The following is a 23,697-nucleotide window of genomic DNA, read 5'->3' as shown; positions in this document are numbered from 1 at the left end:
GCAACATCTTGTGACCCTCAGACTTCAGGTCCTAAAGTAACATAGCCCTTACTGGTCTTGGGCCAGATGTATGAAGACCGTTTCCCGTTCGCAAACGAGAGGATTCTTAGAATCGGCCCATTTGCGAATAGGAAAAGCCTTTTGGGATGTATCATCCCAAAAGGCCTTCGCAGAATAGGGAATCGCAAAATTTGCGATTCCCTACTTTGCTAATGCATTTAGGGAATCACAAATTGTGATTCCATAAATGCAATTTTGGAAGCACCCAAGTTGTGTGATTTTGCCTTAAGAAATCTCAAATTACCACCAACTTCAAGTTGGTGGTAATTTGTGATTTCCTTGAAAAATGCATTTTTTTGCATTTTTCAAAGTACCACGTGGCGCACATACATGCCCATAGTGCCACATGTGCACACATGCATTTTTTCAGGGGTGCAACAAAGTGTCCATTTGGCACTCTTGCACCCTACATACATTGCATTTTACGAGTCCTTAATAGCGAATCGCTAATATTAGGTATTAAGGACTCGCAAACTGCAAAGATGATACATCTGCCCCTTAGTTTCTTTATTTGGTCTTGGGTGTGTCAATTCTCTCTTGGTTCTTGCCATGTCTTATTTTACGCCTTTTCTTTGGGAATGGCTATCTCCTGGCCACTTACCTCTATATGCCGATGCGTAGCGACCTTCTTGTTGCGCCTGAGTAATTTTAGTGAAGGTCTTCCTCGCGGCAAGATATGTACATATGTAGGGCACTGAATTAGGGCACTGAATGAAACAGAGAACATAAGGTGGAAATTCATGCCAATTCTTATTTAAAACTAGACTTATTAAGAAATTCAAAGACTATCCTTGTTACTCGTGGTCCAACATTTATCACAAATTCTCATGGAGTAAGAAGAGCTTCATGGTTCACATACCATGAATAGACTTGGAGGGAGCAATTAAATACTGGATTTTATGTTTTAAAAAAAATATATTCTTAATAAAAACAATTCTTGTTACTCGTGGCCCAAATTTATCAAAATATCTCTCAAGAAGCAGGAGAAGGCTTCTTGGTTAACATACCATACACTGACTTCCAGGGACCTCCAACCATGAGTGGGTCCTCTATGTGGAGCAAATATCTTCACATCTCCTACGTGAGGCAAATTCCTTTGCTTCATCAGATACTTATAATTCAATTACTGGGGATACAAAAGGCTGTGTGTCAGAGTTACCCCTCAAACCAACTCATTGACAGTTATGCTGTGATGATTGGTACCGTATACATACCTGTATTTCTGAGCATTTCTGAGGGCATACTTTACTAAGGGCTTTGTAACTCCAGGCGTCTGCCGTGTGTGGTGGCTGACTCGCTGTTAAGTCCAAAGCGAGGGAATGAAATCGCTGGGAAAATTGAACAAAAACTGGCCAGTGGACCCGTTGCCGCACCAAATGAAGTACCCACTATGTTTCAAGCGCAAGTTGCCAACTTTAATGACCAGCTAGCGACTGGTCATACATTACATATATTTAAATACAACTGAGAGGCAACAAAACCGAGTACATGTAAGACAAATAGTAAATGAAACAGCATTAGACAATAAGAGGAGTAGGTTTTTGCTAGTGTTTGTCCTTTTTTTAATATGTGTTCTTCTTCAGAAGATATACACAATGCAGTCAACGAGTTTCGCTTTGTTGCAGGTTCTCTCAGGGCAGAAATGTGTATTATAGCATGTACTCCTTTTAAGACTCAATTTGACTATGTCGTGAGGGTAGTGGAATAGTTTCACTCGAAATTTCAAAATCTAGGGAACGCCCATCGGCTTGTGGAACTAATGCAATTTAACTTGCAGTCGATAGAATCAGAACTAGGGCAATTTTCAAGAATCAAAAGTTTCAGGGAGACAGTTGTCCATGCTAAGCAGTGTTCGGCATGCGGACATCAGACCACAGGCGCCCAGCATGTTACTACCTAACAAGCGAAGTCACATGCTGTACGCCACCGGTCTGATGTCCGCACCAGAATCGACAACTGATTCATTGCATTACACCTACAAGTGTGAAGGTCGTTCCGTTCCCTAGACTACACAAATAATACACATCCTAAACCATCTTTACTACCAAGCTTTCCCTCATACCCCACACCTAACACAAATACACCAACACAACAATGCTCATTCGAATGCCTCATCCATTGCACAATTCAGAGCTTTACAACATGACCAACATGCTGCACCTTCACCCCTAACTCATACACCTTCCACCCTTAACAGGTGCAAACAAAATAAACAACATGCCACTCTTCACAACTTCGCATCTCCATGTCTATTACACAACAAGGCTACTCTACAAAAACAACACAGCTCACCATCTCACCCTCAAACACCTTCTCCACCACCAACACACGAAAGCCCATCAAAATGCCTTCTAAGCCTGCTGGACGAGGATTACGATATAGAAAAGCAAGACGATTGCTATCCTCATACAGATTCAAGAAGGTGTGTAGGCACGGCGTACAGCCTTGTTAGTGGAAGTGGTTGTGTCAAGGATAAATTTTGTTCAGATAATTTCAGGTGCTCCAGCAGGTAGCGCAACTGTGCGGATACGCCAAGTAACTAATCAAGGGTTGAGTGCATTACCTCTGGTGTAAATGCATCCCTGCGAGTGGGCACTCTGTTGTGGTTCGTCGTAGTTAAACAATCGACTCCAATTAATATAACCAATGGGTGTTAATTTGATTTCAAAAATCCAAAGTTTTACTTGGAGGCTTTAAACTGATACATTCTCAGTATTCAATGTTCAAATGTTTTCAAAGTTCATAATTGGTGATCAAACCAAGGTTAACCATACGAGCTCCGATGCATTTCGAGCCGGTTGGCCCTTTGTCAAGGAGCGCTAAAAAAGAATGCAAAATTACGTTCTCATCAATATGCGAAAAACCGATAATTGAATAACATAACATAACGTGATCACATTTTGATGCATGTTTGTCAGGTGGTGCGGTATGGCATGCTTAAGGACGCGGGGTGAAGGGGAGGGTTGTGTACAGGTAGAGTGAGGGGGTGACGGGGTGACGGTCATTTAGATAAGAAAATTGACGAACTCCGCCAGCCTAGAAGCACACCTAACGAAGACTCCGCATTGAGACGTTGACCGGATTCGTAAGTTTCACATTCCCCTTGGAGCACTACGCGAATGCGTTACCACATTCTAGCCACCGTAGTAACTTTCTCTCCTTGTTTATTGTTTTCAGGCTCCCCGAGCGTGGGAACCCAACCTGATACGCAAGTCTCGCTTGGACGAGGCATTTTTTCTAATTTTTCTAACTTGCTGTAAACCCCTTTTGATCCCGCTTTCAAAGCACGGCGTATTAATGCTCCGGACTTAACAACTTGAGCACGTTTTCACTTTTCGACGTCCTTCACCTTAGGAACTAACTCTTTGCTAGTGAAAATGTAACACTTGACACTTAACTCACTACTCACGTGCTGTTCAATTTTCTTATCGAAATGACCGTCACCCCCGTCACCCCCTCACTCTACCTGTACACAACCTCCCCTTCACCCCGCGTCCTTAAGCATGCCATACCGCACCATCTGACAAACATGCATCAAAATGTGATCACGTTATGTTATGTTATTTAATTATCGGATTTTCGCATATTGATGAGAACTTATTTTGGATTATTTTTTAGCGCTCCTTGACAAAGGGCCAACCGGCTCAAAATGCATCGGAGCTCGTATGGTTAACCTTGGTTTGATCACCAATTATGAACTTTGAAAACATTTGAACATTGAATACTGAGAATGTATCAGTTTAAAGCCTCCAAGTAAAACTTTGGATTTTTGAAATCAAATTAACACCCATTGGTTATATTAATTGGAGTCGATTGTTTAACTACGACGAACCACAACAGAGTGCCCACTCGCAGGTATGCATTTACACCAGAGGTAATGCACTCAACCCTTAATTATCCTCATACAGATAACACCAGCACTAATGACACACCTGCTACATGTTAAAAATAAATACTGCCCACTCTTCTACAAAACAAAGTCACCCCATCACCAAAACACAATCTATAAGCTGCCTACTAATAACTGCACAATCGCTCTCTAAAAGCAAGCATTACATCTATGGCCTACTCACTGACACACAACCTGACTTAGTCTTCATAACTGAATCATGCTTGGCAGATGACATGGCTCCAGTGTTGCATGAAGCCATTCCTCTAGGCCCTCCATCAACAAAATCAAATAGGCAAAAGAAGAGGTGGGCTAGCTGTTATATTCAAGCAAACTATACATCTCACTAAAGCCGAGAAAGTTTCTATACGAGATTGTGAGTCCCTCTTCACCAGATGCAACACTACACCGACTTGCTCATGTAACTTACTTCTTCTTTAAAGACCTCCACCTAGCAATTCAATATTCCTAGACACATACTACGCACAGTTTCAAACCTGATAACACTACAATCTAACCTATTCATTCTGGGAGACCTCAACATTTGATTTCACAAACCCAATATACACCATCCAAAAACCATCATCACTGACCTAGACACACCAAACCTACATCAGATCATCCATAAATTCTCACACATCGCTGGACAGATCCGATTGTAATTTTTTGCAAATCCAGAACTGGTTACCTTTGAAACGATTACTACAGTCACATGACCAAACGACCTCTAGCTTTAAAACATAAAACACCACAAAGCAACACACCCAAAACCACCTTACATGCATCCACCTGTTGACTGTGGAAACGGACACCTTGGAGAACCACAAAACTAAAAGAGATAAAAAAGCAATTAGAAAGCTGTAACGTATGTGGCTCAAAACAAAGAGCAACCAAGACAAACTTCACCTACAGAAACTCAACAGAATATACAAGTTAGCTATCAAAAAAGCTAAAAAAAAAAAGTTCTTCAGACAGGATTGAAAATGCTAAACGTGCAAATAAAGAAATTTACTACATTTTCACAGAATTCCAAAAACCTAAAGGCATAGAAAGAACTCATATCATTACTCAAAAATTCACTGACACACTGGCAGATCATTACACAACCAAAGCAGACATGCTGAACTCTTATTTAAAACAAAGGAAACCACCCAGCACCAACCCATTTCCAAAAATACCCTTGAAAAGTAGCCTCTCCATTCCTTCAAACAAACATCACAAAGTGAATTTACGGTTCTGGTCAAATCAAGCAGGCTTGGCAGCAGCCCTTCTAACCATTGTTCACCACAAATATTCAAGAACATTCTTCTACTTGCCTCTGCGGTCACACCAATAAGAAGAATCATCAACAATTCCTTAACTACAGGAATCTTTCCACAAGATCTATAAAGGCATACAAATGCCCTTTATTAAGGAAAACTAACCTGTACCCGCTTGACCTGACAACCAAAGACCAATTACAAATGGACCTTTCCTGGGTAAACTGATAGAAAGAGCAGTATTCGCCCAGATATCACAATTCATTGAAGATAACTCCACTCTTTGCAACTTCCAAACAGTATTTTGTCATGCAAGAGGCACAGACTCTTCCCTCATCGCCATCTGGGATGACCTTAAAAACACAGTAGACCGCAACAGGGTTGCTGCACTACTTCTCTTGGACCTCCCAGCTGCCTTTAACACAACTGATCATGACATTCTAATACACAGAGGGGACTGCCCTTAACTGGATCACATCCTACCTTCAAAACAGAACGAATGTCATCCATTCTCCACCGTTCTCATCCAAACTGGAATTCACAACAGCAGGGGTCCCTCAAAGGTCTATCCTCTCACCCATACTTTTCAACATCTACATGAAGTCATTACCGGCAATCATCAATGCATTTCACCTCACATGCTTTAACTTTGCAGAATACACACAAATACTCCGTAAACTGGAAGGCCCTACAGACAATGGAAACTCACAAATCTTCAGCTGCCTCAGAGCCATTGATCAGTGGATGATATGGAGCCAACTCAAATGGAATGCTTCCAAAACTGAAAAACTCACATGTGGCAATTGGAAAATTATGACCCACTTTATGCCTAGCCTGACAATCTGGGACCACCTTCTAAAATATCTAAGGAAGTAAGAAACCTTGGAAATACCACTGACCCCAAGAAATGCCCAAGTGGACAAATTAGCAGGATCAAACGTTAATACTATGAAAACTGCAATGCATCTTCCTCCACCAGGGATTTCCACACAAGGTCCAAGCCACTATCTCTCTTGTACTGTCTAAACTTGATTACGCCAAAGGCCTCTACCACAGATCATCTTTATCAACTATGAAAAGATTATAACCGATTCAGAACTCTGCTGTCAGACTACTCCTACATGTAAAACCACAAACCCACATTTCCCCTGCCTTGAGGGCCCTACATTAGTTAGCAGTTGCCAGAAGATCCACATTCACAAAGGAACCCCCTCTCCAAATTGGCACCTGGCCTCAAAATCCCACCATACAAAAAAAACCATAGGTGGCACATCTTTCTCTGTTCAAGCAGGTAAAGTGCGGAATTCATTACTCCCAAACGTAATATCCACTTATCTTCAGTAGACTAATCAAGAGTTGGCTCTTTCCTACATAACCTCCATACTCAAACACAAATGTACAGCATATCCCTCTGTTTATTAACATTTAATTTTCTTATTTGTATGTACTTAGATATGTGTATTTATTGGTATATAAATATGTATATTGTGTACTTATGTATCTATATATTTATTACTCTACTCAAGTTTAAAAAAAAGCGTTGACTCTCTCCAATGCACTACCCTATATTTCACAATATACCTCTCTCAATATATCCACTACCTCCCCTCTCTGACTCATTCCAAACCTCATTCAACTACTATGATTTACAATATAATCCTTTCTAGACTCTTCCCTCCTCGGATCACCCCAAAACACATTTTCATACTATGATCTCCCAAACAACACTTCTAAATTCTTCCCTCACCTATTCCTCCTTTGACTCATCTCAAACTCATTTTACTACTATAATGTCTGTATGCACCTTGATGGTGGTACCTTATAGTGATATATAGAATGATAGAGTTGTCCTTCCCACGTTCCAGCACGCTATTTTTGCACCAATTCATTGTCACACAGACCACCTCCTAGGTTTTCAGGATTATTCCCACACCTTGTGAGGATACACATAGTGGGTTTACATGATTCTGCTCATTCCCACCTTTGTGAGGATACAGACACTTTGCTATGGGCTTGATCGCCTATACACTAGTTTATTATTACTGTTTCATAAAACATCGATTTACATATATCTAGACTCTCTGTATGATGGTGTCTTATGACATTACATGGGAGGCTATCCTAGTGGAAATGGGATCCTGGACTTCTAATTCTGTTCTTCCAGTGTAAAAAAAAATCATATTTCTGACAGTTTATTGAGCCTGTGTATGGTCGTACGTAGATGGAGAATCATTTTTGCTTCAAGTCTTAGCAGCATTGGTTCAGGATTCTGAGCTTTGATGTGTCTAAGAATTGTCTATTTTAAATCTGTTGCTGATGGTTGAATTCAGTGCAGTGCAGTGTTGGCTATAGGTGCATTCTGCACCTTGCACCGAATCTATGATTTATCTTGAACAATTATTTTGCGTACCTCTTTTGTGGTCTTTCCAATAGAGGCAAAGTCACAGGGGCAGGTGACACAATACACAATGTTTTTCGTATTACAGTTAGAGAACTCCAGGTGTTTGATTTTAATTTCTCAGTTTGTAAATTCTTCACCTTCTGTCTCAAGAGGTGCAATTAGCACATTTGTGGTGTCCTTTTACAGGTGGTAGGTTGAGCATAGTGCTCAACGATGGAGTCACAGTTCTTTTCATGGTATTTGCTGAAGCAAGGCTGTCTAGAAGATTCCTATTTCTTTTGAGAGCAAACATTGATACCTCTTAGAACTAGTTGAGACCAATGACAATTCTCCAGTTCTTGTGGATGGAATCCTTGAACGCATCTGTTACTCCGAAGAAGGTGGCTACACATACCATCAGATCTTTATTGGGTCAGTTCCCTGGTTCCATTAAGGTCTCCCGTGGGATATACCATGCTCGTTTCATTGCTCGTTTGAGTAATTTCTTCAGGGTAATTCCTCTGCTGAAGTTTGTTAACTAGATCACCCTCATTTGCAAAATAATCCTCTCTCATGGAGCAATTCTTTCTTATCTTTAGGAACTGTCTGTATGGAAGACTGTCTCGAGTTCCTTTGGTGGAAACTTGATTAGTGTAAAAATGTATTCCTATCTGTTTGCTTTGTGTACAGGGTTGTGTAGACTTGATTTGTCACAGGTCTTAATGTTATATCCAGGAAGTTAATCTCCTTTTTGTGTGTAGTTATGAAGAACTGGACATCTTTGGTTGAGCCAATTAGTAAAGTCTTTGATCATGTCCTACGGAACCCTTCATATCATCAACATGTCGTTGATATAGCGTCATTAACATGATTACTTGTTCATAAGCAGTCGAAAATGTAAAACTACATTTTTGAGGTTCGTCATTTTAAGTATATGTAGAACACAGACCATTGATTTGCATGCCGAGTGGATCTGGACATTCCAAATCCTTATTGAGTTTAGTCAGATTAATGTCAAAGTTGCAGGAGTCTAATTTTGACAGTCAGTACATTCCTTGCTGTAAAGGCTGCCCATGCCTTCCGATGATGTGTGCAAGAGTGATTATGAGGAGTATGTTTTGATAGTAGTGGATGCTTTTGAGGAGTCCCAAAGAAAATTTTCCAAGGGTGACTGGTGGAGGGCATGAGCAGAGCATCCACGACTTGAACATTTCCTAGTTGCCTCGTGTTCCACCTCTTTCTGTACCTGAAATAAGACTTTCATTGCCTACACTGTATATTCCTTTGTTGCTGAATGCCCTTTGTGGTCATCCTTTTCAACTGCTTTCCTCTGCTGACCTTATGTTTTTGACACTGAAGATGGTGTACGTGGTGCAATTCTTGTGACATCGGAACTGAGTGCTCTGCTGAGTTCAGCTCTATCTCGCCTATTCAAGGTGATGGTATAATTCTGAGACCTACTCTTGCTTGTGTTCCTAAAGTAGCTTTGACTGATGGAGGACTCTTTAGGTTTTGCTACCGTTTTTCCTTTCTGCCTCTTTTCCGGAAAAAAAGCACTGCTGTTTGTTGCATGTGAAGTGAGCATTTATAATCTATCTTGAAAGAAGTGTGTTGGATCATTTGTTTGCTATCTCTGTGCAGGTCAAAGACTGATTTGCATAAAGCTGGATCCAAACTGATGTGTGCAAAATAATGATGGATTGGGATGTGGCCTGAGAGATTACCAATGTCTAAGATTAATTCAAGCGTTCCATCATCACTGCTTTGTATACTTATTGAGTTGCCCTAAGAGAACCACACTAAGTCACTGGAACCAAGTTGTACCCAGCAGATGAGCCCATAGCTAGGGCGAAACCGGTCCTGGATTGCTTGTGTTCCAGTTCAGGGAGGACCAGGCTATGCAGTTCGGGCTGGACTGTTCCTATTGACCGGCGGGAGATCCTTCTCCCACCTCGCCGCCAAGACCTGGAACACCCTCCCACTGAGCCTACGACAGACCCAAGACCTGCTGACCTTCAGGAGGCTACTCAAGACCTGGCTGTTCGATCAGTAGCGCCCCTCCCCCCCCAGTTCCAGCGCCTTGAGACCCTCACGGGTATGTAGTGTGCTCAACAAATGTGTTGATTGATTGGCGTAGGGTCAATAATTATTTGCATGTAGATGGATCCAAACTGGGGTGGCATGGTATGCCCAGACGTGGGTCCCTTGCTCACTTTGCCACTGGATTCAAGCTAGCCTGGCTGATGACGGCTGATTAGCCAGAAACCGGTCCCAGGTTGTTTGTTTCCGGTCCTGGGAACACATGGCTTGGCAGTTCGGGCTGGACTGTTCCCATGAGGCACCGGGTCAGACCGATTAGCATATGGCCATGTCTGAACTGGGGCGGTGGAGTGAGCTAAAGAATGGTGATGGATTAAACCCAGATCAGTTGACTGAGGGTGAGTGTTTTATTTGCTCAAACGCTTCGTCCATCATCCCCTTTGGTAACGCTTTGTTCGTCCTAAGTTGGAAGGGTATGCTTAGACGTGAGTCCCTTACTCACTTTGCCACTGGATTCAAGCTAGCCTGGCTGATGACGGCTGTAATGCCAGAAACCGGTCCCAGGATGCTTGTTTCCGGTCCAGGGATGACATGGCTTGGCAGTTCGGGCTTGTCTGTTCCCATGAGGCACCGGGTCAGACCGATTTGCATATGGCCATGTCTGAACTGGGGTGGCGGAGTGAGCTAAAGAATGATGATGGATTTAACCCAGATCAGTTGACTGGGGGTGAGTGCTTGCAATGTTCAACACTCCACCCATCATCCCCTTTGGTTTGGCTCTATTATTCAAGCTCCACATTTTAATACCGCCCCTCACTTCGAAATAGCGGTCCAACTTGACTTTCTCCTTAGACTTGCATCGGGTGGATATTTCGGAAATACTGCATTTCGCAAAAGGTGGAAAAGCGAGAATTATGTGAAAATCACACTCACCGGAAAGATACTCTTTGATATTACGGGACTGCATCGCTTATTGTAGCATTCTCATTGGCAAGTGGAAGAACACGGAAAAAAACGACGAATAGGTTGCTCGGCCTAAGAGGGTGGTCTCCCTTTCTTATTTAGAACTGGCGCGGTTTCGGTGGCGGCCAGTAGAGGGCGCAGGAGCTCCGCGGAAAGCACAGCGTCGCTCGCAGAGCGCGCGAAAACTGGCAGGCGTGTCCTGGGCGGGGCAGCCCGGGGCTGCAAGGCGTGGGAACCGAAGCCCGGGAAAGCGTAAGGAGGCATAGAAAAAAGAGAACCCGCGCTGCCGGTTCCGGGAGCGTGGTGGAGGTAGTGTTGAGCGTCGCTTCGCTGCGATTCCATCAAAGGTCGTTGCACCACGCCCACATGCGCCCAACTTTCGCTCTCTAACTCTGCACTGCAACTTTTACCGTTTGTCATTTATGCCCGCTGCGGAGTTGTTTTTTGTTGTTGAAGTGCTCTAATAGGATGTGTCAGAAGCCGAACTGTATGTTTTGTGTATTTAAATTGTTTTCTTGTGCGTTGTGGGTCTCTGTGTTTTCAAAAATGTGCTATACCACCTCCAAACTTACAAAAAAGCCAGTAACTGTGCCTAGCTAACACACCCGCTGAATTTGTCAAACTTGTATGAGACTAGGCAGGTCCAATTTGAACTTCGCTTTGATATATTTTCTGACCAGGTGGGTTATTTGTAGGGACACAATGCGAAACTAGTAATTTTCATTTCGTTTTAGGTAAAGATATAGGCAAATCTCCCCTTTTATAAAAATGCCCATGCTTCACTTGTTTTATTTCTTGGGCTCCAGGTTAGCTGCTAAGGTGCGTTTTAAGCAGTTTATCTTGTATTCTAGGAAGTGCTTTTCTTCCACCGTTAGACGAGCATTGGATTGAGGCAGCTGCAGTACATTATTAGATAAAAACGGTGGTGTCAATAGAAGTGATTTTCTGTAGGGGACAGGGTACACGTTGGCCACAGATTCAAGTGGTGGTGCAACCTACAACGAGTGTAGCGGCTCATGGAATTGGTGCTGTGCAATGAAATGTAGTTGGGCACTTTAATGTTTCGAGGTGCGATGTCTGCTTTTTTTCCACCCGGTGTCACTCCCGTCATGAATCAATAGTGCACAGCTGTGGTGGCGGGGCTCACCTGGCTCATCGCTAGAGATGCCTCGGGTTAGATACTAAGCCAGAGTTGATTACACAAGAAATGGGGCCATTTAGGCAGGTTTCTCAACCCTCATTTTTTTCCTCCAGTGCGTGTGACTGGAAGGAGATATCCCCCTGCCCCTCCCCCCAAGTTCAGGAAGGAGGACGGTGTTGATGGTGAATGCATACTTGAATACATTAAAAGGCTCTAACGAGGGGCACTTTAACTTAACGAGGCACCACATAACACCTGATTGTTCACCGAGAGGGAGACCCTTTTTTACATTCACCTTTTTTCAAGGTTCTGGTATGGAGTGCTGTGCCCAAGATCACATGAAATCGAATGCTAGAGTTAAAGCCTAGTCTAGGTAAATCTACCCACTGCGGGTGTGACTAAGAGTGGGCCTCTCATTTTAAGGTAAATCCTGGCAAGGGGACAATTGCCACCTCGCCGCCCCCTTCCTCCCTGCCCTGGTGGGCGGGGGACGCGTGTAAAGTGATTAGCACATGCTCTCCACAAATGGCCTCAAAGAATGTGTCTCTCTGAAGGGTGGGCGTGGAAGTGGGGGCAGGGATCCGTGCGGCGCTTGTCTTTTAATGTAGCACTGGGCAGTAAAGTTAAACCGGCCTTGTAGCCCGAGCAGGGCGGCGAGCACCCAGTCCTAGTGCCGAGGTCCCCTCGGTGAGGTAAACTATCCCCGGCAGGGCCGCGCCCACCCCCGGCAGCAGGAATGCTGCAGAGAGCGCGCGGTCACCGGAAAGCATGAATCAGCGCACCCAGCTGAGCGCTGCCTGCGCTTCCCAGCTCGCGCCGCTGTCACCTGCGCGCGGTGCCTGGAGTCAGCACGCTTTGACCGGTACACACTGCCTGTAGTGAGCCCGCTTTCATCTGTGCGGGTTTGCAACTCTCGCTGCCACCTGTGCACGGTGCCTGGGGTCAGCACGCTTTCACCGGTACACTCTGCCTGTAGTGAGCCCGCTTTCACCTGTGCGGGTTTGCAACTCTCGCTGCCACCTGTGCACGGTGCCTGGGGTCAGCACGCTTTCACCGGTACACTCTGCCTGTAGTGAGCCCGCTTTCACCTGTGCGGGTTTGCAACTCTCGCTTTCACCGGCACACACTGCCTGTAGTAAGCCCGCTTTCACCTGTGCGGGTTTGCAACTCTCGCTTTCACCGGTACACTCTGCCTGTAGTGAGCCCGCTTTCACCTGTGCGGGTTTGCAACTCTTGCTTTCACCGGTACACTCTGCCTGTAGTGAGCCCGCTTTCACCCGTGCGGGTTTGCAACTCTGGCTGCTACCTGTGCACGGTGCCTGGGGTCAGCACGCTTTCACCAGTACACACTGCCTGTAGTGAGCCCGCTTTCACCTGTGCGGGTTTGCAACTCTCGCTTTCACCAGTACACACTGCCTGTAGTGAGCCCGCTTTCATCTGTTCCGGTTTGGAACTCTCGCTTTCACCGATACACACTGCCTGTAGTGAGCCTGCTTTCACCTGTGCCGGTTTGGAACTCTCGCTTTCACTGGTACACTGTATGTAGTGAGTCCTCATTCACCTGTGCACGCTGCTTACAGTTAAACCGCTTTCACCTGTGCGAGCTGCTGGCAGTGAGCCCGTTTTCCCCAGTGCGGGTTTGTAACTCTCTCGCTTTCACAGGTACACAGCCTGTATGTAGTGAGTCGTTGTCACCACTGAGTCCTCATTCACCTATGCATGTTGATTGCAGTTAAACAGCAGTCACCAGTGCAAGCTGGCTGTAATGATCCCGCTTTCACCTGTGCGAGCTGCTGGCAGTGAGCCCATTTTCCCCTGTGCGGGTTTGCAACTCGCTTTCTCCGATACACTGCCTGTGGTGAGCCCGCGAGCACCAGTGCACGCTGCAAGTAATGAGCCCGCATTCCTGTGCACGCTGCCTGTAGTGCCCCGCTATTTCACCAGCGCGTCTTTCCCACTCTCTTTCACCGGTACACCTGGTATGCAGTTTGCCTGTGTGCGCTAGTACCTGCTGCAGGCATGATTTGAAGCCGATCACCCGCTTTCGCGGGTGCACCTCTGCCTGTTTATGCAAATGCTGCACTCACCGACTGAGGCTCAAGGCAGCAAGCAAGGCTACTTTCCTCTTCGCCGACTTTACATTTAGGAATCCGGCGCAGGGGTGTGTCGCGTACACGGCATGCTTTCTATCTCTCCAGCAGTAAATCTCGCTCAGACAGGTTCTTCCAAAACCCAGCATCCGAGCAGGGTTTTCAGGTGAGACGTTGGCTTGAACATTCGAGACCTGAGCATAAGGTGCATGAACTCGATAGCGCCAAAAGGACTTGGCAATAAAGCATAGGGCTACTGTATTCAGCTTAATTCATACGACGACAGCCTTGTTCCTATGGTCCAGTACTTACCACGGTGGATTACGCTGCTTTACTTCCAACACAAGGGATTTGGTGGAGGGGCGCTTGTTTTCTTACTCTCCAGAGAGGTAAATCAACCTACGCTTACTTTTGGTAGGCTTGAGTGCTCACTTTATCTTTTGTGTAGTAGGTCATTAGACTATTGCTTTCATTACTCTCTTGGTTCACCCAAGGATCGATGGTTTTGTCTGCTTGCTTTGTCATAGGGTACACGTGTCTTATTTCCACGGGCACAGATTTTTTGGACTATTTTGTTTATCTTGGGATGGATTTGCTGGGCTGTCTTCTTTCTCTATAGATTGGTTTATTGGCCTGTTTTCTTTCCCCGGCGATTACTTGACTGTTTGGTTTCTAGAGGGGTAGGTTGCAGAGCAACCTGCTCTCCCCCAGTGCTTGGGTTTGGTGCCACCCCTTTCACCCTAAATGTGGGGTGTCCAGGTTTCTTGATTTCCCATGCATTATGTATGTTGGAGTTATTGCTGTCCCAAGGAGCAACTTTGCTACATTACTTGCCTTCTCACAGGATAGCTTTGCTAGAATGCTTCTTTGCAGGGAGCATGTGTATTAGACTAGTATTTACTCAGTGGTCTAGTTTCTCCTGAATAGATTCGGAAGACTGCCTGTTTTGGCTGTCATCCTGTTAAGAGTGGCGTGTTTGCTGCGTCTCTGGGAAGCGTACATGCTTTGCTGTGAGTATGTTCAATTACAGGGCTTGCTTCTGCGTGGTAGGATTCTTACTCATGAGGTCGGTGCTCTCCCAGAGTACCGTTAGGCTCAGCCTTGATATGCTACCACAGCCTCTTGGTATTGACATCTCTTGTGTGTGACAACCCCTCACCCCTTTCACCCTAAATGTGGGGTGTCCAGGTTTCTTGATTTCCCATGCATTATGTATGTTGGAGTTATTGCTGTCCCAAGGAGCAACTTTGATACATTACTTGCCTTCTCACAGGATAGCTTTGCTAGAATGCTTCTTTGCAGGGAGCATGTGTATTAGACTAGTATTTACCCAGTGGTCTAGTTTCTCCTGAATAGATTCGGAAGACTGCCTGTTTTGGCTGTCATCCTGTTAAGAGTGGCGTGTTTGCTGCGTCTCTGCGAAGCGTACATGCTTTGCTGTGAGTATGTTCAATACAGGGCTTGCTTCTGCGTGGTAGGATTCTTACTCATGAGGTCGGTGCTCTCCCAGAGTACCGTTAGGCTCAGCCTTGATATGCTACCACAGCCTCTTGGTATTGACATCTCTTGTGTGTGACAACCCCTCCCCCTTTGCCCTGGTTTGTTTACATGGTGCGTCAGCTGAAAGTCTCGGGGTGCCACCTGCTCAGCTCAAGGTGGTGTGTAAAGGCGGGTTGTGTGCCCGCTCCGGTGGGTGCCAGAGTCGGGTGCGACTCTCCTGAGGGGAGAAAGAGACCGAGTTCTGCTGCGGAAAAGAGAACTTCCAGGATGCGTCATGGTCTCCTGGGGGTACGAGTGCGACCCTGGCTGTGCGACGGGTGGGGGTAATCCTGCCACTGTCCTGCGCCAGGTTCCGCTCTAGGACCGGGCGCTCGCCCGCCCTGCCGAGTGTAAACCGCCCCTGCCGAGGTGATGGTGTACGGAGAGCCGACTCCGCTCTCTAGAGTTTTACTATGTTTACTTCCGCCGCGCTGCCGAGTCATGAATGGGTTAAAGATTTACTACTGCCTGCAAGGACACCCTGCGCGGGCCCTGCCTGTGTGCCGGGGGCCTGCCTGTGTGGCGAGCCCTGCCCCCCTCTTCCGCTAGTGGGCGGCCCGGCGCTCCCGGCTCCGCCCCGCTCGCCTGGCCCGACCCGCAAGCTTTGGCGGGAAAATGTAGGAGGATCTCTGGGCTGAGGCTATAAAGGGGAGCGCCACCAGCCCCCTGCAGACGGAGTGTCTGCTGCCCGCGGAGGAGCTCTGCTCGCTGCTGCCGACCCTCCCCGTGGACCCACTGCTCCGGAGACCCTCGCCCACCCCTGGGATCTGTGGATTTGTGCCTCCCGTCTTTTCTTGGGAAGGATTCTGCATCCAGCCGGGGAGCCTGTGCCTCCCACTGCCGCTGACGCACAGGGATTAAGCCGGTACGACCTGCTCTTCAGCCGGCGTTTGTACACAGCGCCTGCCTGCCCTCTTTACATGTGTTGTCAAACTGACTGTAGGACTTGAGTCTGTCTGGAGATTTGTGTGCCAGCCGGCTTTGCCACTCGCTGCGTCTCTGGGCATTTTCTAGACTAGACCACCCGGCTTTGTTCTGCTTATGAGACATGGCACGCAGTGCCACACAACACTATCCTTTACTGTTTTCATTTTTGTATCCTTGGAGACGTGACCGGCAAGTGTGCCACTCTGCTCTGTCTGGCGCTGCCTCTCCAGGGAGTAGTGGGCAGTGCCACTGTACGTGTGTTGGAAGATATGCCAGACAATGGTTTGGGTACTTTGAGTTTTTACTCGCTCCGTGCCTTGGGACTGGTGCGAGCCCTTCAGTCGGAGGTGATGTGCCATTCACCGCTTGGCACCTTGTATTGGTGCACTTTATTGTATCCCGGAGAGGTACCCGTGCCACCTTCTATCGGTGCACATTCTCTCGCGGAGGTGGGCAGACAGTGTCACCTTGTATACCCTGGCGAGGTGGGCAGATGTTTCTATGGGTCTGGCTCAGCCAGCCCAGTAGAGTCCCTCTTCTTGCTGTTAAACTTGCAGCCGGCTGAACGCAGCCCGGAGTGCAGTCAGGGTTGTGTAATGAGCCCGGCGTTGTATGGTGCGGGCGCCGCTCCCCACCCTGGCCCCTCCCGCCTGCTGCTGTCAGACGCTGCAGCTTTCTTGGAAGCACAGGGTGGCTCCCGAGTTCTTTCCTGAGGCGGGCTCGGTGCCTCGCCAGTGTGACTGCATGCCAGTGCAGGGGGCTGGGAGGATGAGCACTGGGGGGGCTGGAGAGACCACAGTGGGCGACCTGCTGGCTCCATAGGTGGGGAGGGCTCGTGGTGGTTCCTCGTATTGCGGTGCTTTTGTTGCCCACGTTGGAGTGCTAGGCAGTGGCCAGGGCTATCCCGAGCCCAGTGTCCTCGGTGACGTGGGATACTAGTAAATTATTGCAAACTAACCCCTTTCTTTAGAGTAAACAGCACGGATGTCGCCGCTGCGTTTAACCCGCTTCTTAATTGTTTTAGTTGTGGTAGGACGGAAGTAATTAAACTAGCTGGATAATGTAGTTGTCTGTCCAGGATCACATATTCTGCTTGGGTCTTATGCGTCGTATTACAATATGCACCCAGTTGTTGCAGACAGCTCGTGGGTGCACTGCTCTTCGGGACGCACACCTGTGCACCAGGGTCCCATGGCGGTGCCTGTGCTCGGGTCCGGTGTCTGTAGTGCGCAGCCACCGCCTCTCTGTCACCGCTCCTGTGACACACGGGGCAGCTGCAGGGTTTGCCGATGGCGTGTGGTGGTGGTCGCCACACTACCCTCCTCACACTTTGCAGCTGTCCTTCAGGGTCACGCGGAGGGCGTGAATTGATAAGTGGTGAATGCATGCTGGGGCTGGGCAGTGCTGGGACACTGCAGTGAAGAGCTGAGGTGTGGCGCAGCGGTAGGGAGGAGTACTCAACTGTTGGTAGCTAGGTGCGGTACTGAGGTATTTGCGGCTGGGTCGATTTGCAGCAGGGTGAGCTGCAACGGGAGGCCAGATACTTGTTAGCGAGGCTTGAGTGCATGGTTGCAGGTCTGTGGTGCCGGCGTGCAGCGTCCGCCAATGGTTTCTTGCTCAGACCCCCACTCCCACTCTAGATTCCTCTGCAGCTGTCACTGTCCTTGCCGCCCTTGTTTAAAGCACCGGAGCGGAGCCGCATTGCTCTGCACTTAAGTGCCTGTCACATAAATGCACCGGCAACTCTCACTTCCTCCTCCCTCCTTGTATGTAAGATCGGGCGTGTCCTAACCCTCTCGTCGCCGGCTGTCTGCTTGCTTTGTGCTGCCAGGGAGGCAGTGAATGGCTCTTTATGGAGCGCTGCTTGCCTGCTTTATAGATCTAAGCGCTTATAACTGTCACAGTCCCCTAAGACTTTTTTAAAACCTGCATTTGCCATTGTGTGCGCCTGCATTCTGCAAATTGGGTGCATCATGTGTGTACAGTAAGGTCCCAGGCGCACAACATCTGTTAAGTTCTGTTGCCCGAATTAGAAGTTTATTTTGCTCTTATATTGTTAATGTGAACGTTGGTTAGCAGTGGGGTGTGCCGGAGCCCAATGCTTTATTATGTAATGGCCCTAGAAATGTTGCAGTCTGTTCTCGAAGACTGGCCGTGCATGTGAGGGACGGGGGTATGTATACATGTAAGAGTAGTGACTTGTATTACATGACAGGGTAGCTGTCTTTCCGAGTGTTACATTTCAGGTTCATCCAACTAGTTATTCTCGCAACCCTACCATTGCCTCTTTGCTCCTTTGTGCACCTGTTGGCTTGGTGGGGTGGGTCTCGCCCCCAAAACAGGCTGCTTAAAGGGTCCCCTGACAATACTATGTGCTTCCAGCATGTCATGAGAGAGACCCGGCGGCACCACGCATCCTGGGATGTGTAGTTCCAGGCTCCTCCATGCTATAATTCTGCGAGTCCCAGCATGCTTGGGTGAATAAACAGAAGTGGCCCAGTCACCTTGGTGGCGTGGGTCCAGGTGCACACTGCGCAGTGCCTCAGGGGAGTCTTTGCACAGATAGGACTTAGAATGCTTGTGGGATGCTGTGGGTTTCGCGCTGCGCACTGCATTCCTGGTGAGCCAGTCGGTCTAACTGTAGTGTCCTCTCTCCTCTAGGCGCCATGCCATCCAACGCCAGTGTCCCGAGCCGCGGCTACGACTGCGAGTACGACTCGATCCAGCCCTACTTTATCTACGAGGACGACGATGACGTGCAGCTGTACGGCGCCCTCCCGCAGGGTCAGCTGCAGCCCCCGGCGCCCTCCGAGGACATTTGGAAGAAGTTCGAGCTGCTGCCCACCCCGCCGCTCTCGCCCAGCCGCCGCTCCAGCCTGGGCGGCGGCCTCTACCCGTCCTCGGCCGACCAGCTGGAGATGGTCACAGAGTTCCTGGACAGCGACATGATCAACCAGAGCTTCATCTGCGAGCTGGACGACGAAGCCTTCAAGTCCATCGTCCTCAAGGACTGCATGTGGAGCAGCTTCTCGGCCAGCGCCAAGCTGGAGAAGGCGGTGTCAGAGAAACTGGCCAACTACCAGGCGGCCCGCAAGGAGCAGGGCGCCGTGGGCCCGCCGCCTGCCACCATGCCCTACCTGCCGGACCTGGGGCCCGCCTGCATCGACCCCTCGGTGGTCTTCCCGTACCCGCTGACCGAGAGCCTGCCGAAGGCCAGCCCACCCAGCCCGAGCGTGGAGCTGCCCAGCTGCATGGACACCCCTCCGGCCACCAGCAGCAGCGACTCAGGTGAGCTCAGCCGCTGACGCGCCCTCCGCGCTCACACTGCCAAAGTTTTTTAAAAAAAACTGTTCTTCAGCGTGCCCCCAATACACCCTACCCATCTACACACACCACCTAATCGAGACACGCTACCAAGGTTCTCTGGGGGACTTCACTACCCACCAATCCATACTAGCATATCCACCATCCCCCGCTCCGGATTTTTCAACTCTGCACTCTTGTTGTCTTAAATTTGGCACAGCACCTGCCACTGCTGACCTAGGCAGTGCCATGCCACCCTCCTCTGCCCATGCTCCAAACATGATCCCCACAGGGCACCTCCCAGTTGTCCAACCTATTTTTGGACTCCGTCCTCGGAAAGCTCTTCCTTCCATTTGAATCTATTCCTTCCTTCACCAATCCATTCCTTCCAAGGGGCACAGCTAACTCTCCTCCATATATGGCGACTGTGCAACATTCACATCCCACTCCTTCACCACTGATGTGCATTTACCCTGACAGGTGTTTGATTTAAAAAAAAAAAAAAGTAAATGACCAGGCGTTACATATCTCAACCGTACTGAGTTTTGACCACTTCTGCAGCTAGACTCGCCCTAGTAGGTTTTGCTGCTTACTGTTTATTTCGCTTGTGAAATTGTCGCATCTAGTGCAAGAAATTCACTGTATAACCCACTTAAATGTTTTTTTTTAATGATACTCTAAAAGTAATTTTTCCCTAGCCCTTTTCTGAATGAATTGTTACAAGCCACAGTAACATGACACTGACTTAAGAGTGGTTAGGAAAAGAAGAAATGTATGAGGGTGGGATTTGTATTCTGTAACATAGGCCTTGTAGTCCAGTCTTCTGGGCTTCCTAGCAGAAAAAAGGGTGATGCCTTCCCCATTGCAGACGAATCTTTGGTACTGTTGGGTGCCTTGGTTGGGTGGTAGATACTGCTTTTCAAAAGACTAACCAGTGACTGGTTGGCTATGCTTACTTAGGCCAGATACCACACTAACCATCTCCGGTTTGGCCATAACTTTGTGAGTGGGGATGGCTGCACTCCTTGCGAGCGCTTTCTAACCTGGGGTGGTAGTTAGTGGTGCAAGGAAACCCTTTCTTCCCCTGGCAGCCCTGAGAGGAGAGCTGCATACGCGAAAGCTGTACCACTGGCCAGGTTGTAGAAAGAGCGAAAGCATCACTTCATATCCTGGGAAAGTTCAGACCCTTCAGTTCCTTTCACTAAGAGTTATACGTTCTCGAGGCATTGTTTTGTCAAAATCTGCTGTGAACTTGAGCGTGGCACCGTCACCAGGCTTACTGGCCATTGTGGAATGTGGCCAGACACTGGGCTGATTTCTGGAGCACAATAGGCAGTTTTATGGGTGGCTTGTGCAGATTTAGGATTCGCCATGGCCTTTTCTTCTACTTTATTGCAGGGATGGTCGCCCTCTCCTTCAGTTGCACAGAAGCATGACCTTGCCCTAGTGGTACGGGTTCAGTCGCCCGACCGAATAGCCTCCACTTTTTAAGACCTCATGAGAGCTTTAAGCATGCCTCTGATTGAAATGGAAATATGTACTGCTATTGTGGGGTTCTTGAGCTTTGCCTGGTAATTTGCTGTCCCTCATTAACATTGTTTTCTTTGTCTCTTCACAGAAGAAGAACAGGATGACGACGACGAAGATGATGAAGAGGACGAGGAAGAGATCGATGTTGTCACAATTGAAAAAAGGCAACCTACAAGCAGGAAGCCTGAATCTCGTTCCCAGCAAAGCACTCTCATTCTCAAGCGGTGCCATGTCTCGATCCAGCAGCACAACTACGCAGCGCCCCATGGCCCAATTCACCAACACGATTACGCTGCGCCCCCCTTGACGCGGACAGCTTCCTCTAAAATGGACTACCCCTCTGCCAAAAGAGTAAAGACTGACCACAGCAGCAGAGTGCTCAAGCCCATCACCAACAACCGGAAGTGCACAAGTCCTAGGACATCAGACTCTGAAGAGAACGACAAGAGGAGGACTCACAATGTCCTAGAGCGCCAAAGGCGGAACGAGCTCAAGATGAGCTTCTTCGCACTGCGTGACCAGATACCAGAGGTGGCGGACAATGAAAAGGCACCAAAAGTGGTGATCTTGAAAAAGGCCACAGAGTACACACTGACTATTCAGGCAGATGAACAAAGACTGATTGCAGAGAAAGAACAGTTGAGGAGAAAAAGTGAACAGCTGAAACAGAAGCTTGAACAGCTGAGGAACTCTTGTGTGTAGAGGCCCTTTGAGGACCTTGGACTAAGTAGTCTTTAAGGGGCTTGTCTGTGGCGTATCGTTGCAGGTGTGTCTTGGATGGGACTCGCTATGGCGGAGCCAGCTTGTCGTGCATCATGACATGCTGGCAGCATTGGACTATTCAGTGAACAATATACTTGGTGAACTGCATGACTTCCAACAGACTGTTCAACTACACAACCTTGGCTGGATCATAACTGATTCTGCCTAGACCTCAATACTGCCTCAAAACTGAACCACGGGCATGAGTCCGTGACTGGGATTGCTTGGGATGACATTTTCTACTTCTTTGTTTTACAGATATTTGTATTTAAGACCTTTATTTTTCATAATTAGCAAATGCCCAGGGTGTGAATGGCTATGAAAATATGTATACAAACTATTGCTGACCTATCTATAATATCTTTAACAAATCTTTATAGTAAAATATGTATTAATATTCACCTAAACAGTTGCAGCAAAATTTAAGGCAATGTTTTTTTTCAGTTCAGGTTTGTAGTTCTGGTACCAACTGTATTAACTTGGTGGTTATTTCTACATACATTTCTTTTATCAAAGTTCTATTTGATCATGTTTTGTATTTTAGATCTTACTATCGCGTTAAACAACTGAGTTGCTGCTGAATAAATCTTTGACCACATTCTACTTTCGTTGTTGTGTAGCATTCTTCTCTGGTTCTCCTGTGGGAAGCCTTCTTTTTAAGTAAGCTATGAGAACACTATGGATTCCACTAACAGTGCGTTATCTGTCTCCTGCTGTCAAAGTGACCGTTTCGGTACTATTACAAAGTGTTGACCAAAGTAAGTTGGGCCTGGCCTGTTCATTCGAGCAATGGCTGTCCTGAATTCGAAACTTTCCTTAATACAATTGTGAACGCTGCTGAATAACACCATGGAGACACCCAAATAGAAAACTGTATTTTATAGAATGCATGTAACTGTTGTAAACTTTTTAGTTCATGCCAGACTTTAACACCATTACGAAAGCTTACCACATAGTTGTACTCGATTGAGTTGTAAATTGTGATGTGCACACAAGCTGCCTGGGGTGCCATGTGAGTTATTAGAAGGAAGGTATGACCAACACGTTTGTAGGACTCTATTTTTTTGTGTACCTTCCTTAGCAAGAGTGTGTACATTGAGCCGGCTCTGAAGCTTTTGCTAGGGACCGGATGGGTTGAATTAATGGAGCATATGCGGGTGGTAGGTGGACCCATGGTCGCCTACATAAGACTGGACACACCCTTTAAACAGGTTTTCATTGCACCTACCACTCCATCATAGTCTACCTGAGTGATGATAGACTGCACACTGATTTTTGAAGCTGCATAGACACCAGGGGTGTTACTATTTTTGCAAAGCCCAGTACCTTGTCCTCTAGATACCTGCGATGCATAGAGATATTACAGCTGCAATGCTGGGGGTTCTGGATACAAGCAGTGTCATTGTGCCGACTTCATCAACTAGTTGGCAAACTGTAAACTATATTGAACACATGTTTGCAAAATCCACAGTAAACAAAGTTTTTGAAGGTACCTGAACAGGTAAGACCACATCTGTTCAAGATACACGGACCGTCAGGGCCTGGGTATAGTTGTGGTACACGCTACACGAGCAGTGGGCAAGAGCTTCATCAGAATGTCTTGTTCCAGAGTCACCAACACATCGAATGCTCCACTACCGAAAGAAGTAAGGGTTAACTAATACATCTGGTGAGATGTATAAGAGCTATAAAGCATTCATTAGGAAAGTGAACTGTTATAAGGTCTTATACCCCTTTCACGAATAAACCCGAAGCAGATATGGCACCCTTCTGTGAACAGGTACACTCTGACCCAGTGAACACTAGATGAAGTC

At 47.3% G+C, this 23,697-nt stretch overlaps 1 protein-coding gene across 4 annotated transcripts; it reads left to right on the top strand.

Annotated features, from left to right (window-relative positions):
- The first annotated feature begins 10,845 nt into the window (after nucleotides 1-10,845).
- On the top strand, nucleotides 10,846-22,486 carry MYC (MYC proto-oncogene, bHLH transcription factor). 4 transcript variants are annotated; one of them, XM_086966214.1, is made up of 3 exons: nucleotides 10,846-10,900; nucleotides 18,950-19,576; nucleotides 21,210-22,486. In XM_086966214.1, the coding sequence occupies exons 2-3, from the start codon at nucleotides 18,955-18,957 to the stop codon at nucleotides 21,821-21,823; spliced, it is 1,236 nt and encodes a 411-aa protein (XP_086822340.1). In that variant the 5' UTR covers nucleotides 10,846-10,900; nucleotides 18,950-18,954; the 3' UTR covers nucleotides 21,824-22,486. The 4 variants fall into 4 exon arrangements, with proteins under 4 accessions (XP_086822340.1, XP_086822339.1, XP_086822341.1 ...); XM_086966213.1 differs by having other exon boundaries at nucleotides 10,857-10,938; XM_086966215.1 differs by lacking the exon at nucleotides 10,846-10,900 and adding an exon at nucleotides 12,405-12,424.
- Nucleotides 22,487-23,697: the final 1,211 nt, after the last annotated feature.

This window comes from Lissotriton vulgaris, chromosome 4_1, assembly GCF_964263255.1.
Source record: "Lissotriton vulgaris chromosome 4_1, aLisVul1.2, whole genome shotgun sequence".
Lineage (NCBI taxonomy): Eukaryota > Metazoa > Chordata > Amphibia > Caudata > Salamandridae > Lissotriton > Lissotriton vulgaris.
Note: the sequence above shows the minus strand (reverse complement) of the source record. Positions and strands in the feature narration are given on the sequence as shown.

Coding starts and splice junctions, on each gene's coding strand:
- MYC (XM_086966214.1), top strand. CDS start 18,955: ATGCCATCCAACGCCAGTGTCCCGAGCCGCGGCTACGACTGCGAGTAC. Junction 19,577..21,209: donor CACCAGCAGCAGCGACTCAG/GTGAGCTCAGCC, acceptor GTCTCTTCACAG/AAGAAGAACAGGATGACGAC.